This window comes from Castor canadensis, chromosome 8 (genome assembly GCF_047511655.1).
Source record: "Castor canadensis chromosome 8, mCasCan1.hap1v2, whole genome shotgun sequence".
Classification (NCBI taxonomy): domain Eukaryota; kingdom Metazoa; phylum Chordata; class Mammalia; order Rodentia; family Castoridae; genus Castor; species Castor canadensis.
This window is the reverse complement of record NC_133393.1, coordinates 120,081,895-120,098,813: the sequence shown is the minus strand read 5'-3', so window position 1 is coordinate 120,098,813 and position 16,919 is coordinate 120,081,895. Positions and strand designations below refer to the sequence as shown.

Here is a 16,919-nt window from a genome sequence, read left to right as displayed (position 1 = left end):
AGAATACTCTTAGAAACTGGGAACTGCAGTCAGTGAACTCAAAAATAACATGTGACAAGTTCATAATGAACCAAACTGTAAATCAATGCAGGTTTCTAGAAAACCAGACCTACAATCCAGGATGGCTCCAGGGGCTCCAAACAGTATCCTGAAAGAAATCCTACAATTATCCAGAGAACAAGGAGGGGACAGAAGAAGGGTGAGCTCTCTACTACCAACGGGTATTTGTTGGAGGAGGCAGAACATGCCTCTCAGCGTTTAATCTTGATGATAACAATGATGAAATAATGATGAATGAAGAAGGAAAGGGGAGAGGAAGAAAGGAGAAGAGGCAGCAGAGACAGCACCATGAAGGCGAGGAGGAACCCAACTTGTTTACATGGTGTTAGCATGATCATGGTAACGAGAAATGGGAAGAAAAGAGGAGAAATAAATACGGAAATGAACATTATACAAACTTGAAAACTTTAGAACTGCACAGTTTTCTAATTTTCATATCACATCTTTATCTTAGCTCTCCACTTCTTGTGATATAAAGTTTTAACTCATGCAGAATGACACATTGCAGAGTTCTGCTGAAGTGCTCTTCTACACCTGAGGCTCCCAAAAAGCAGACAACATATTCATTAACTCATTCTGCTCAACCTTTAGAGATGTCCACAGAGAGATATTGGAAATGAGCTTGTATTAAAGAGAAGGAATATATTCAATCATTTTCAATGTCTGAGAACTTTTCTTTCCATAGAGCTTCATAAATTATTCTGTGATTTTTTTTCTATAAAGACCGTGGAATTGGAACAAATACACAGGGTACATCACTTGTGTCTATAATGTTTTATTGTTTAAAATGCTATGTACTTATGTATGAAAATGGAAAAATGAGACTTGTTGAAACTATTCTAGGAATGGGAACAGGGGGATAAAGGAGAATTATGGGGTGAATTTGACTAAGATATATTGTAAGAACTTTTGTAAATGTCACAATGTACTCCCAATACAGCAATAATATGATAATAAAAATAAATAAAATAAAAAGATATAGGCAAATGTGACAGAAAGCTAAGATTTTACAAAACTCAGTGTTGAGGGTCCTCTAAGTTACTTTTACTTAATCTTTAAAACTTCCATGAGGAGAAAGGGCTGTGAGAACTTATTCACAACATTTATTAATTTGGGGGAATAATTTAATAACATCTCAAAAGTGCAATTACCTTTGAGTCAATAAACATCTAAGAATTTATCAGAAGAAAGTAAAAAAAAGGAAAGAGAATGAGTGAAAGAGAGAAAGAAATCTTTGGACTGCTATGTCCAAATATGAAGTATATCTGCCTGACTACAATATGAGGGATTGTGAAATAATTTTGTATTCACTAAATATTCTGTGTATCTTAAAAATCATGGAATAAAAAAATGCATGTGGAAAATTCAGCTGTCGCATAATATGAACAGTATAATTCCATTTTTCTGCAAGAACGAAAGGAAAGAACTAGAAAATAAAATGAATCGACAAATAGGTTCTAGAGTTTTAAAGAAACATAACATGTACAAAAATGAGTGCAGTATACTAATAAAAATAGTTTTAAAAACATGAGTACATACAAAATTGCATGAACCTGAATGAGGTCTATAAATTTGAGTTAGTTCTATCCTCCCAATGTCACTTGTTTTTTATAATGTATCAGTGGGGGAAGCTGGGTAATGACACAAGTCACCTTTTTGTGTTATTTTTGAAACTTCTTGTGAGTCTACCATTATTTCAAAATAAAAAGTTAGCAAGAATAGAAAATCTGAATGGATTTTCAGTGTATACCAACATATACACTGATTGTATTTTAGATACAGAATCATAGTTGGTTTTCTACCTCTTTTGGCTTTCTTCAGTTTGTCTACTTAAAATATAAAGTAGAATTATTTTTATATTTGGAAAAAGGGATGAATCTAAATTTCAATCAGGATTACTTCTAAATAAGAAATGTCAGTATAAATTAATTCAAACCGAAATGTTAAAACCTAGTGTTGTGTTCATAAAGTGTGTCCTTTTTAAATTAAATCACATCACATTTCCATACAACTTTCAGCCTCCACCTCTCACAGAAATAATCTTATACACAGTGGCAAACATAACACACATTTACAAACACGAATCCAAGTAGATTAACCACTGGGTGTAACTTAAAATAGCTAAAATTCATATTGTGCCTTTTTCCCTAGACTCATTTTCAAAATCACCAGAGAGTAATGTTACAAACCATATCTTTGCTAATTTTTTCCACTTTCTACATACCACAGTCATAAGTGAACCATCTCCCATTAACATGTGGATAACTTAAAATGTGAATATCAGGTATCCTCCTTAATTATCCAAATAGCTCATTATCTGGCTGGTGCTAAGCAAGCCCTTTGTTTTCTCTCACTTCCTCTTTTACTATTTGTCTTTTCCTCACCTTCCTGCTTGTTAGCATCTCCACCTAAAAATGAGAGACTCTACTTTGGTCTGTTCAACCCCTTCCATTACTCTGCCTTACCCCTTTACCTTTGGACTTCATATGAAATAGAACAAGAACCCTCTTGCAATTGCTTTGAGTGGGGTGGGGAGGGAGTTGAGGGGGAGAGATGATGTGGCAATGTAACTAATGTAAAATGTAAGTCTAATCAGAATTGTCACTATGAATCCCTCCCTGTATAATGAATATGTCCTAAAAATACTTATCAAAAAAATGAAAGACTCCACAAAGGGATGAAATTAAAAAGTAGCTAATTCTTTCATCTATTAAAAGATTCATTAGTTGGAAAAAGACCACTGTTCACCAGAATGGAAACTGTGTGCTTTAGTTATTCATTCTTCAATAGTCAAAGGTAATTCAGAGTAAAGATGATTATTTTAAAAAACCATATTTTATTACCCATACTTTCATGAAATAATGACTACTTGTGACTATTCTTTTATTAAACAGAAAAGTAAAGTCTATCTTATTGTAAGAAAAGCTACTCTTTTTTCTTGATGTACGACATTGCTTTTCAAACTTATACTCTTTTTGGACTCTAATCCAGCATCTGGAATAGTGCCCGGCTCATAGAAGACCTTCAATAAACATTTGATGAATGAACAAGATAAAGAAGGAAAAACTGTGAGTGAAGGAACATGTGAATTAATGAACGAGTAAGTTCTAGCATCAAGAAAAGAAGTTTATAAATACAGCAATTTAACAAATATGTGTGTGTCTGTGTGTGTATGTATATACACACTGGCTTGTTTTTAAAGCTTTAATGCTGGTATTATGTGGATAAAATAGGATTAACTGGAGCAGAAACCAACACCAGGTGAACCTGATTCACTCTGGAGTCTAATAGGTTTGTTTTTCATCCTGGATCTCCCATCTACATGTTAAGTGCCCATTATTAACTTACTTAAACTTCCCTAAATTTTTTCTTCAGATCATATGTTTATGAGAAGTTAAAAACAATAGGATATTATCATTTTAATAGCATAATGTTGTATGCCCATAATACTTTAACAGACACAAACATGCACACATAATGCCTTATACTTGTACATATTTGCAAGTATACACATGTATAGAAAAATCATCTTTTAGGATTTAAAACACTTTAATTAATATATTTTTCAGCCAATAGAGCTTTAGAAATGATTACATATATAATCAGAAAAATAAAATGACTTCAATTAAAGTTATTTTTATGTTATTTTTATTAGTTAAGAATTTAAAAGTTAATCCTATTATACACAAAATAAACCAAGATAACAGAAAGCCTTATAAAGTTAGATCTAATAATATTATAATTACAAATTAAATTCAAACAGCTCTGAAATATTCAGGTTTGAAATGAGATGTTTATGGTAGACTTATGGAGAAGTTGGGGCCCTGGATTTAAAAAATCAGTTCTGTATTTTTCTAAAACTCAATATTTGATAGATTAAGATGGGCTTTTACTATAAGTAACATGAATATTAAGATTTTATTATAGTTTATGGTAATAGCAAATGTGTTCCAAAAATAAATATTAATGTTTTCATTTCTATATTATCTGATCACTACTAGTTTTAACTTATAATTTTTATTTACTTAACATATTTACAAAAAAATGACAATCTGAAAGCTTGATATCAATGCACCTCTTAAATCTGAAATTCTTGGATGCTGATATGTGCCAGAGAGACAACTTTTCCTGCTCATACTCATAGTAGTTCTAAGTCTGTGCCACACAACTGAGGTATCTCCCTACCTACAGTAGATATGTCTTTTTCTTGATGTACAGAAACCCATATTGATTGTTAAATACTACGTGCTACAGCTTAAAAATCAATTAGCTAATGAGGAGCAAAGGGATCCAATTGCTTCAAAATAAAACTTAAACCCATGAAGACAACAACAGAACTCCCAAACTGTTGGTGCCTTCATAGAGGATTCATAGGTAATTTAGGGCTCTGGTTAAATGGGTGATTCAGGTAATATTAAAATGCAATTTATATAGGAACTCAGATTTATGAGATGAATAAGGAAGGTTAATATGTATATGATAACATTTTAAGATCAGTTTAACAAGGCTGTGCACATTCTGCTACAGAGATAACAAATGTGATTTAGACCTGATCTCTGCTCTCCTTATTACCTAGTGGTGGTTTGTTAAATTACTGGTAAGAGAAAAGTATTAGTGGAGCATAAGCTTGTACAGTGGATGTGTAATGACAAAATGGAGATGTGAACATTTTTGCCAAACTCTCTTAGAGAGAAATAAGATAGATGTGCTTTTTAGGGAAAAAAAAAACTAAAAATTTTAGGTTAAAATCCTTAGACCAGAAGTAGGTTAAATTAAGAAAACATGTGCAAGTCAGCTTTGAGAAAACAAGACGTACATTCCTCTATGATGACAGAAAAGAGGAAGACACAGGACACAAAGGACAAATGAGGTCACTGATAAGATTCAAAGAGATAATGCTTAGCAGAGGTCCTGGTAAGAGCAAGTGCTCAATAATTAGCACTGCTTCTGTTGTGATTGTTGTTTTAGTGGTATTATTTTTATCATTGTCATAATTGAGAGACAATACACGAGCTTTAAAGAAAAAAATGGTTCATTCACAAACTAGAGAATAATTGCATATGAATTTTCTTCTCAATCAAATGTAGACTCTCCAAATAGCCCATGTCTTATTTTGGCTGTTTTTTAAAATACCCAAAAGAAGTGTTTAACATTTTTGGAGTATTTGTTCCCCAGTTTAGCAACACCTATGGAATTATGCAGAGAAGTGAGAGAGACCACAACTCATCCTCATCCTGGACTGAAAACTAAAAATAAAGAAACTAGGGATGTAACTCAGGGTAGAGTACTTGCCAAGTCAGTGCAACAACAAAACAGACACAAGGAGAAAAAGAGGGAGAGGAGAGAAAGAGAAAGAGATGGAGAAAAAGAGGAAGAGGAAGGAGAGAGAGACAGAGAAAAAGAGATAGAGTTTATTATTGGAACTAAGAAAGTTGATACAATGAGATTCCCAAGAAATTCATCTCTTATTATTTCTTAACATATATCAAGTTCTATCCACTTGCATATCTTCCTCTTGTCCTTACAGAAGAAAGTTAGGATCAAAGTGAAGAGAATTGAAGAAAAGCAAGAAGGAATATTACACACAATTTTTTTTAAAAGTAAATAAAACCAACAACTTGCATAATTGAAAACATACAACTAGTCCCAATATTTTATTGAGAGGTTGGAGGAAAGAAAAATTTTCAAGTATTCATAATTAGATAAATTAATTAGGCTACTTTTCACCATGTTCTCATAAAAATAACATTAGAGCACACTACATGCAATAAATAACATGTCATTATAGATTTTCCTCAAGCCAGAAAACTAACAGAATTTTTAAGACTGGGGATTAATATTGCTTTCTACTGTACAGGAAACAGTAGTTGTCAATTAATTTAAAGCTCTCCTCGCACACCTTTGAGAATGTTGTACACAATAAAATACAGAGTTTAGGTTTTTGAAATGCATTTATTATTCCACTTAAGTACAGGTATTTACCAAATATTTCTGAGATGGAATACAGAGTTTTAAACTCTTCTATTTTTTTAAAGTAAACTACTTTTTACAGTTTCAGTGAAGGGTAAGAAAAGAAAACAGCACTAAAATTAATTGAAACTATTATTACAGAGTCAATATAATATATTAAGGAGTACAGATACTAAATTCATACAGTCTAGGATCTAATCCTCAATCTGTTATTTGTTTACTAATTCTTTAAATTTAGGCTGGTTTCTTAAGATGTCTGTACCTTCATTTCTACACCAATTCAAGACAATAAAAACTAACCTTCCCTCACAACGTTGTTAGAAATACTTAATAAATTAAGGCACTTAATATTAATCCTGGTTCATAAATGGATATGATAAAGACTGGCTGTTTTTATTATATGCCTGACACTATTTGTATTCATTAGGACATTTAATCATTCTAAAAGTTCTACAAAGATATTATTTCCTCCTCAATCAATAAAGATAGGCTGGATTATACTACAGCAACAATTGCAAAATCTCAGTAACTCGCAAAAATAAATTCTGGTTCTTACCCATGCAACTCCACTATGAGTCCAGCTAGACTCTAGAAGGCATTGTCACATATGCAGTTTTGCTCAGAGATTCAAGTTGCTGCTATTCTATTTGTACTTCCACAGTATCCATGGTAGATAATACAGGAGTTAAGAACTTCAGAATTAATGTTCTAGCAACTAAATGCTTCACACTGATGTGACAAGCTTTACACCCTGTGTAATTATTGGATTAGTCAAAGCTAATCATGCAATGATGTTTGTATGGGGAAATTTGGTCCTCCTGTGTATTCTAGTGTACAAAACAAAAAATGTGATATTTATGTACAAAGGAATTTTATTCAACCACAAAGAAGAATGAAATTTTGTCTTTGCAGGTAAATAGGTAGAACTGGAGAACATCATTTTAAGTTCAGTTAGCCAGGTGCAGAAGGCCAAAAGTCTCATGTTTTCTCTCATATGTGTAATAAAAACTTAACACAAATACAACAATACTATGAAAAACAAGTCATGCTATAGGAGGTCATATACAAGAGGGAGGGTAAAAGAACGAAGTTAAGAAGGTGAACATGGTTGATGTACTCTCTATTAAAGGATGAATATAGAATTTTTAAACTGGTTAAAACCACCATAAGAAAGGGCCTAAGGTAGAAAGAAGAAAAAGAGGAGAGGAACCAAATCAGACTTAATACATATAAACATGGAAGTGTCACAAGGAAACTCTCTGTGTAGCTGCCTTAAGCAACCAAAAATGTTACTTTTTCTTCTTTTCTTATACAAAATTGGAGAACAGGTCCTGCTTGGGGAGTGGAGTACAAGTGTGGAGGGGAGGATTTAGGGAAATAGTGAAGGAAGGTGAATATGGTGGAAATACCATGCACACATGTATGTACATGGAAAAATGGTATCTGTCAAAACTATTCCAGGAATGGGGGAAGAGGAGAGACGAAGGAAAATAGTGGAGAGGGTGAATTCAAGTACAATATGTTTGATATATTGTAAAAACTTTTGTAAATGCCACAATGTACCCCCATCAACACAGTAACAATAATAATAATTTTTTAAAAAGAAGACACATAGAACAATTAAAACCTATTATGTTCTTCCTTTTACAATTTCCCCCACTTTTCAGTTTTGGGGGGGAGGGGCAAGGTATTGTTGAAAAAATGGAGTCAAGACTCTAAGACAGAATTTCGTTTTATTGTGATTCTTAATTTTTTTCATCTTACCCACAAAAATTGGGGTGTCTGAGAAATTTCCATTGGTAAAGTAGTAAATTTCATTTTAACTTAAATGAAAGGCAACAGGGTTGGTGGGAGTTGAGAGGAAGGCACAGTCAGGGAACTTGGTGTTAAAATAGTACTTAATTGTCAATTGAGAATCGATGAAAATAAGAAAGAGTGCAAAAAGAGATTGAAGTGAAATTAGAGGAAAAGTACTTAAAGCACCAATGCATTTATCAGCACAAAGTTATTTAGCAAATGGTCAATAGAATTGATTGTCCCTTAAATGATGAAAAAATTATCTTACTAAGGTTTTACAAATATCTATATTGATCATATTGACAATAAAGACTGTACATACTTTTTCCTTCTTCTTGGTTTTCTTTTTAAATTTTCTCAAAATTTTTTTTTACTTTACTGATGCATCCACTGAGAAGAGATATCTCGAAACATTATACTAGAGAAGCATAATTTTTCTGACACCAAAACCTAAAAAGAAGGTGTTCTTGTCCAGAGTTAGCGCCTAAGTCAGTGAACTACAGACTCAAATTATTTTTTTCTACTTTATTTACCTGAAAGTCATATAATTATTCCTGTCTCTAACTTAGTATTTGAAAGACCTTGTGTTTTTAGCTATTTTTTGTATTTCAACAAGACTCTTTCAAACTTAAAATTCTTAAACTTTAGTTTTCCTGGTTATTACAAGAATAGTAACTTTTTTTCTACTTCTTATTTTGTTGTACTGGATGGGGGTACATTGTGGCATTTACGAAGGTTCTTACAATGTATCAAATACATCATACTTAAATGCACTGGACCTCATTGGACATAGAGAAAAAGCAAACATGATTAATACCTTTAATGCAACAAGTTCTCCATCGACATAGCTTAAGGAATTTGAATTCTACATTCACATATACTTCTTAACACTGTAATTTAGAGAGGTTATTACATTCACATATATTATTGCAAAGATTCATTAGCCTCCCACACATTCTCTTGCAAATGTCACACTACAGTGGAAAGCAATGATCTCCTTCATAGAGTTGCTGCTTATTGCTTATAAAAGTGGGAATTTACAAAAAAAAAAAAAAAAAAAGAAGAAGCAAATAACTTCAACCACTGGACTTTTTTTCTCAACTAACAATATATGGCACAATAAGGTAAGCCGCCTTCCAGGAGGCGCTAAGAGTTTGAATTTTCTCCCAACACCTGGTAGTTGATAGGTCACAGCTGATTAAATTTCCATTGTTCATTGATTGTGCCTTTTGTCAGGCAATCCATCCTTGCTTATGTAATTGCAACATTCCTGTGGTTCACTCTGTTCTGTCCTGAAGGTTCAGCAACATGACAGGCTGAGAAAATTAGATAAGGCACAGCACCAAGCTGCTGACCTTCAGAATATAAAATAAGGCCCATCTTTATAAATTGGTCTTTCTTCATGAGGTTATTTTGAGGGACATTTTTTTTAACAGGTGATTTTTCATGCTGCCCACGTACCATCTTAAAATATCTTTATATGTATAAAAATGATCATTTTAAAATTTAAATATACCTGTACTGTATACAATGTTATGAATAAATTCATTTAATTTAGTGCTTGTCAAAAGGGGGCAAATGTTTCATCTTTAGATACAACTCTTATTTTAAAGTAGAATTAGGCATAATTTTGAAAAATGTCTGAACATATCGTTTTCTTGGAAAATACTAAGAGGGCAAATTGTAAAGTTTCCACCACAAAAATGACAACTGTGTGAGGCAATGTCTATGTTAATTAGATTTAGTCATTCCGTGATATATATATATACCTCAGAAAACCCTGTTGTGCATGCTAAATACTTATAAGGCTATCAATCAAGTGTTAAAGGGAAAAAGAAAAAAATAATAAATATGAAGATAATTTCACCTAAGCTTAAGTAAAAGAATAAAAATAAGAAAGACTGAATTCCTGAAAGACTTTAATTAAGCTGAGCATTTGTTTACCAAACAACCAAAGTTCAGTAGGAATACTAAATCCCTTCCTTATTATATACAATTCACATTATATTTTTTTATTTACTTTCTTTTGTAACAAACTCAAACTCACAGAGAAGTTACAAGTTCATGATAACTTTTTCCCCTCTAGAATACTTACTGAAGTAATGCCCAATAACCCTACAATAATTTTGTTCATAATTGCTACAAATAAAGACATTCCTTTAGAGAACCACAACATAATCATCAAATTCAGGAAATCAACACTGACACATGACTACCATCTAATCCTCAAATTAAAATGAGTTATTTAATTGTCTCCAAAATGTCAATTACAGAAAAAAATTATCTATTGTACCCAGTTCAGGTCTTTTAAATCTCCTTAAATTTAGAAGAATTCCGTGGTCCCAAGTCAACTTTAAATGATTCAAGATTTGGCACTGGACTTCTGGAATAGTTGCCTAGGTATTTGTAGGGAAAGATTCTGGGCTTAGAGCCAGGACCACTGGAGTTATTGTTACTAACCTAGCTCAACCCTTTGCTAGTTGTGTGGTTCATATGTAGACTGACTTCATTCCACTCACATATAGAAAGGACACAATACTAACCTTGCAGCACTGGCAGAGGGAAGAATGAAAATACACAGCAAACCCTCTTGCACATTTCATGGTTTAGAGAGCACTCAATAAAAATTAGTTCTCTCATCCCTTTTTCAAAAGTTCCCTTTTCTTCTCTGTCAGACTCCCAATCAAATGTTTAGATAGCTAGCTCACTAGAATCATTACAGACTGGAACAAAAACATAAGGGATCTGCTGAGTAGCTCTTTATTCCATCTTTTAGGTATTTCTATCCTACTTCTTTCATGTATTTCTAGTACCTAAAGAAAAGAAAACAAACCACAAAATGTTTAATTTGAAAGAACAGGGAGTCCTATGAAGCAATTGGTTTTGCAAAAAGCAAAATTCCCTTCATTCCTACTTCACAAACTTCCTCACTTCTACCTTTAAATGTAGGCTTTTCCAAAAGGAAAAGAGAAAAAAAAAAAAGGATAGATAGGGAAGAAATCATTTTTCATTTGACCCAGATAGTTCCACATGCTGTTATCTCATTCTTGTCACTGTTAAATAAATTCACAGTTCACTCTACAATGCACCATTCTAGTGTTGGTCCTTATCTCTATTAACATCACAAGTAATTTCTTTCAACACTTGATAGTCTTAGAACATCTCTAGAGCCCTTGACCACTATAAAACTTCCCTATTTTTATGTCTTCTCCCCTTTATACTTCATGGTACCGAAATACCCTGCCCTTCCTTCTTGTCCTTCTTTGAAAATATCTCATCCATTCCCATTTTTTTTCTTATATTTCTCTCTCTCTCTCTCTCTCTCTCTCTCTTTCTCTCTTTATCATCATCATCATTCTTAAGGCTGTTAACTATCACCTCTTTGGAATTTACCTCAAATCTAAAATTCGACCTCAAACTGTCTCCTAGTTTTGAATCCATTATTTTTAATTTCTCAATCCCTCCACTTGGATATTTTGCTCAATATCTTGATGTTACCATAACTACTTCTCTTCCTTTAACCCCACTTCCAGGTAATCTTTCTGTTCCTCCTACTCTTACTCTGGTTCATTAAGCTTATTACTTCATGTGAGCATTACTCTGAGATTTCCAATCTCTCATATTCCCCTTCTTCCCCAATCCCCAAGAAATCTTGAAATCTAAACTCCAGCCTGGACTCTGATGTTACTTTCATCTACTTTTTCTCTTAACCAAAAACTTCCATTGATCATCACCACCTATTGCTTACTAGTATTCTATATGTGTGTGTATGTATTTTCTAGAGAAGACCAAAAGCTGAGTTGTTTTCAAACTTTAAATTTCAGATGAAATAGCACAATATTTAAATACTAACAATTAATTTTAAAACAAAATGGAGGGTAGGTAGCACCTGTATCAAACAAAACCTACCTGCAAGCCTCCTGTCAGGTTGTGACCTGCAGCTTATGAAGTCAGTGGAAATGCCTTAGCTTGTTACTCCCAGCCTTTTAAGGCAATCCTGCAAATACCTTGTGAAATCAAAGGCCAATAACTCAGAAAAACCAACAAGTTGGTTTACTAGACTATCCTCCTAGGAGTCTTGGATTCGTTCTTAAATCTATGCTTTTGACATGTTAACCACACAAAAATGCCCCTCTTCCTTTTTGATCCAGTCCAAATGTTACCATTTCCCAAAAAAAATCTTCTTGGGGCACACTAGCTCATGGAAATATCCCTCCCATATTCCATACCCAGTACCACATGTCAGGGCACAATCTTAGACATTTTATAAACTTCTGCCAACCATTTAATCCTTAGAAATTAATGGAACTGTTATTGGTTCTCTCCTTCCATTACCTGATAATTTTATAGTTTTCTTGTCATTTCTTAAGTCATGAAAACATAAGCCTTCTTTCTGTTTCTAGAACTTGGTGAGTACTTCATACCTCATGGCTTTATATGGGCTATATTTTCTTTGCCTTCTCAAAAGTCTAATTCCTACTCTAGATTTAAATAAAAGTTCCTCAAGACTTTCCATGATCCTTCTAATGGAAGCTATATTACCCATTAATTGTAGTATTTCACAGCATTTACTGCAGCTCTAAATAGTTTTGTAATAATTTAGCATATGCTTCCCTTGCATTCTCCCTATATGGTGAGTTCCTCCACTGTCTCTTTCACCATTTTCTCTATAGTGTATGGACAGAAATGAATGGTTGATATCCTTCCATTCTTGGGAGCCATCTTAAGACTTGTCAGGATTAAGCAATTGTAATCTCATATATACTAAAAAATTGAGCTCTTGCCTCTTGAGAAAACTACAATACTTCCACTATAGAAATGTTAAGTAAGCATAAATCATTTTCTAATAATCTACATCTAAAATCTTTTCCTTTTCAGTTTATAGTCATCAGCTATACATATTAAGTTCCAAATCAAAAGTTATATATCTTAGCCATGAATGCTGCTTAAATAAAAATAAAATAAAATTGGATTGCACTGCTTCTAAAGGAAGGAATAAATTGATGGCCAGAGTCAACCACAATGCATAATGGAAAAGTGAATTGCCCAATACTTCAGAGACTAGCAGCTAGATTTCAATTTCAAAATAGACAGCAGAATGTCAGGAAGTAATAACCAAAAATATACACTATTTTGTTCCAGGATTAAAGAAATAAGGATTTCTAATCACTTCCTTTGATTGTAGCTCTCCACTGAAGTCTCTCTAATAGAGATTTTACTATCCAAAAAGCCAGGTGTCAACAATATGAATAACTATCAAACTGTGAGCCAAGATGATTTTCTGCAAGTTTAAAGCACCTACATGCAATTGAAATTAGTTGTTTAAAGACATCAGAGTTCAGTACTGGAAATGCATTTTAGAGTCATTCACTTCCATATATCATCCTTAAATATTTCTATTCAATGTTCATACTACTATATGTGTAAAATATTGGATAGGGTACCATTGTCAAAGCTAATAGACAATACTACTTATGTGGGAATCTGAAGGGAGTTTGCTTCCAGTAAAACAAAGAGACAACCTTATAATGAAGAAGGAGACTCCCACTTGCCTCTGGGAAGCCAAAGGGGCATCCTCATATGTGCCAGCTCCAACTAGGAGAGAACAATTAGCTGTAGCAACCCTTCTTTATTTTGCTTAGATGTCAACATCTTCCTTCCCCAAATGGCAGGTTCAAAGAAAATAAGCAAAATTCCTTCACACCAATCATGCTTATATCCACTTAACACCTCCCAAAGACATACAGCAGCAAAATTCATCAAACCTCTATATCCTGCTATTTGACTATCATCTTTAAAACCAAACACTACTCTACCCTAGACCTTAGGAAAATACACAGAGGGGGAAGGGAGGAAAGATGTGCTCCTTGTGCTTGAGTTTTACCTTGTGCTGCAAACTGCTAACCAATTAGTAATATGTGCAATTAAGTATCTAATACAGTGATAGATTAAAACTGAACTATTTACTGAATGAAGTTTATGATTGCCATCCTACCTCTACTTCCCCTCCCAACACCATTCTGCCAAAAAAATTCTTTTTAAGAATAAATCACACTACTGCAATAAATTCAGAGTCAAAGTTGTATCATTCACTTTGATATTCTGGGCTGCTATGATATAGGTGAGGTACACAATTCCAAGAGTACAAAAATGAATGATTCAGATATAGTATTATAAAATGTCAGTGAACTACTTCAGACTGAAATTTTTTAAATACAAAGACTCTTTTCAAAAATTCTCATTGAAGACAATATTTTATGTACACAATTTTTAGAAAATTTAGTCAAGCATGTACTCCCCAGAGCCCTCACTGGACCCCACCAGCCCCTAGAATCACTACAATCTCTCTTTCCCTTCCACTGCTATTGTAACTACCTTGGCCCTCATTGGTTTTCAATGAGGAAAACCAGTGTAGTTTCTTAACTGAAATATGCGCACATTGGTTTTATGGCAAAGACAGCTACATAAGATAATTACAGTATCATATTATATGATGGACTTACGAATGCTAAGCTTTGAGGGTGGAGTGTGACAATAATCTCTGTTTTGAGCTGAGGTACACTAGGAGAATTTCCTGCTCCTAAAATGACTGTGGCATGAGACTACAAAGATAGTTCTTCCTCCTTTATCATTTACAGGGTCTGCTACATACAAGACATCATCTTAATCCTTTATTCAGTTAATCCTCAAATTAGCAATTTGCTTTTGGAAAAACTGAAGCACAAAGAGACTAAATAACTTGACTGTGAATACAGTTAACAACTGTGAGAAGCAGAACTCAAGTCCAGAGAGTCTGGTCCTAAGCCCAGGCTCTTAGTCTTCATGGCTCCCAGAAAGCAAGCAGAAGCTATGTTTTATACTTTGTTGTACTCTTAGTGCCTGGTTCACTGTCTGGACACATTAAAAAAAGGATTAATTAAATCTACAGGAAAAAAATGAAAGGGAGGGGAAAGTGCTTGCATTCTCAAGGGAACATCATATAAACTCTCACAACACATCGGAGGGGACAAGGCATGGTAAGGATACAGAACAGACTCTTTCCAATTGCATCCCAGATTTGCTGCTCTAACCAGGGAGGCATTCATCAAATGCAAACTTGACTGTGTAGTTCCCCTCATCTCATTGCTGAGCAGTGTTGTTTGAACTTCTACAGATCATATCCTTTCCTAATAGCTTGCACATGACAGCAACCACACCCTTAAGAAACCAGGCACATAGAAGTCACACTGAGTTTCTCTCTCACAGGGTTTTTGCCTTACCCTCACTATCCTAGCAAATATGGCATCTGTTCTACAATGCATCCTGTTTGTTGTAATATTAAAAAAAAAAAACAAACTTATAACTACTTGTAATTGCAACTCCAGGAAGAAAACTTTATTCCTCCTAACACCCTCTGGCCTATACCTGTACTGTTTCTGGGCACTCCACACTGCAGCTTCATAAACACAGTAGGGCTATGGATCAGCTATTTGGCACTGTACATAAATTTCTTCAGGTCCCAGTCCCTGATTATCTACCCTCTTCTCCCATCTCTCCAGCCAAGAAAATTACTAGTAACCACAGTGCCAATCATACTTCAAACTGTTTTCCGCCACGTGGGCTTTGATAATTAGAACTTTGTCTACTTTGAGAAGACAAAAAGTCGTCCTTCTAAACCCTACTCAGTTGTGATTTTATTGAAGTCTTTCCTCAATGGTCTTCCTCCCTGAAGCATGTCGATCTTTGGTGATAGTTCCCTATTTTGGTACACTGCCTACTTTATGTGGCAGTGTCTCCCCTACCAAACTGTGCGGTCCCTTGAGACAGGCCTTTGTTTTAGTCCCCTGAACAACCACAGTGCCAAACCGAGGCCTAGCATGCAGGTGTAATGTCTGATTTATGAGAAACTGGGATCAAAACAAGGATCTCAAGAGGATGAGGCAAGATAACTATATAAGATCTAAAGTAAAATTGGAAATTGAGCACATCTCAGATTTGGATTTTCATTCATGACAGAACTCCAGATTCCTGGTCCCAAGCCTTTGGCGTCCAACAAGTTAGTTAGGAGACAAGGGAACAGGCCAAGTCACTCACCAACTGGTGGAAGGCAGGTATCTGTTCTCTAGCGTTTTGGTCCAGGGCTTGTACCAGCTGATCTGCTCAGCAGCTTTGCCCCAGAACCTCTCCGGGTCCGACACAGAGGCTGCGAAGTGGGTCTTGTACTCGCCGCCGCCCCCAGAGGACAGCGCCCGACAGCCCCGGCCCCCGAGACCACCCCGCGGGCCCGGGGCCACTAACGTCCTTCGGGCCGCACAGGCTCCTCGAGCAGAAGGGGACCCGGGCAGAGGCGCCCCGAGTCCCCCGGCGCTGGTGACTTTGCGACATTGTAGCCAGGAGGGTTTCATAGCCCCCTAGTGCGCTCGGGTGCAACAGCTGGGACCCGGACCGCGGGGAGCGAGCGGGAGGCGGGGGCAAATTCTGAGGTGAGCCCTGGAGCCGAGAAGTTTGGAAGTCACTCTGGAGTCGCCGGGAAAAACCGTCCTGGAGCCACAAGGAAAGCAACAGGCTGGAGTGGGGACCCGGGTGGCGGGTCACTGCGTCTTTGCTGGAGTCGAATTGCGCAGTTTCAAGAAACCCAACAGTTCCAACACGCATTTCCAGCCCCGGGGCTTCACCAGCAAAATCACGATCAATGGCATTGCGTCCTCCCTCCTTAGACGCAGGAGTACTGGGACAAGGACAAGGCACCCAAATCGCGCGCAGTTTTAAAACTAGCAAATTGTGCACGGGGTCCCTGGATTGATTGTAGGTAGAGGCGATGTCGCCTCTGTCCTAGAGCGGAATCCGGCAACCCTGGGCATTGCAACAAGGCCCCTGACTTATCATTTTTATTTATGTATTTATTTATTTATTTAAAACTCAACTCAATCTGCTTACTAAAAACTCAAGCGGCTCCGGGGTAACAAATGCTCCAGGATTTCCTCACAGCTGAGAGGTGGGAGGAGTGGAGGGAGGTTACAAAACAGCTAAATTGGGAAGTGCTACAGGGGTGATTGACAGGCCACTGGGGAAGGTAACCCAACCGGGATGGGGAGTCACTTGTTGGCCACAGG

The 16,919-nt window shown here is 35.5% G+C and overlaps 1 protein-coding gene across 1 annotated transcript in view; it reads right to left on the bottom strand.

Annotated features, from left to right (window-relative positions):
* The window catches only part of Acss3 (acyl-CoA synthetase short chain family member 3), a 153,096-nt gene extending 136,467 nt beyond the window's left edge, over window positions 1-16,629 (bottom strand). The window contains exon 1 of the mRNA XM_020173069.2: window positions 15,901-16,629. Coding sequence (XP_020028658.2) covers window positions 15,901-16,211 — 311 coding nt within the window. The 5' untranslated portion in view covers window positions 16,212-16,629. The remainder of the gene's footprint in view (window positions 1-15,900) is intronic.
* Window positions 16,630-16,919: the final 290 nt, after the last annotated feature.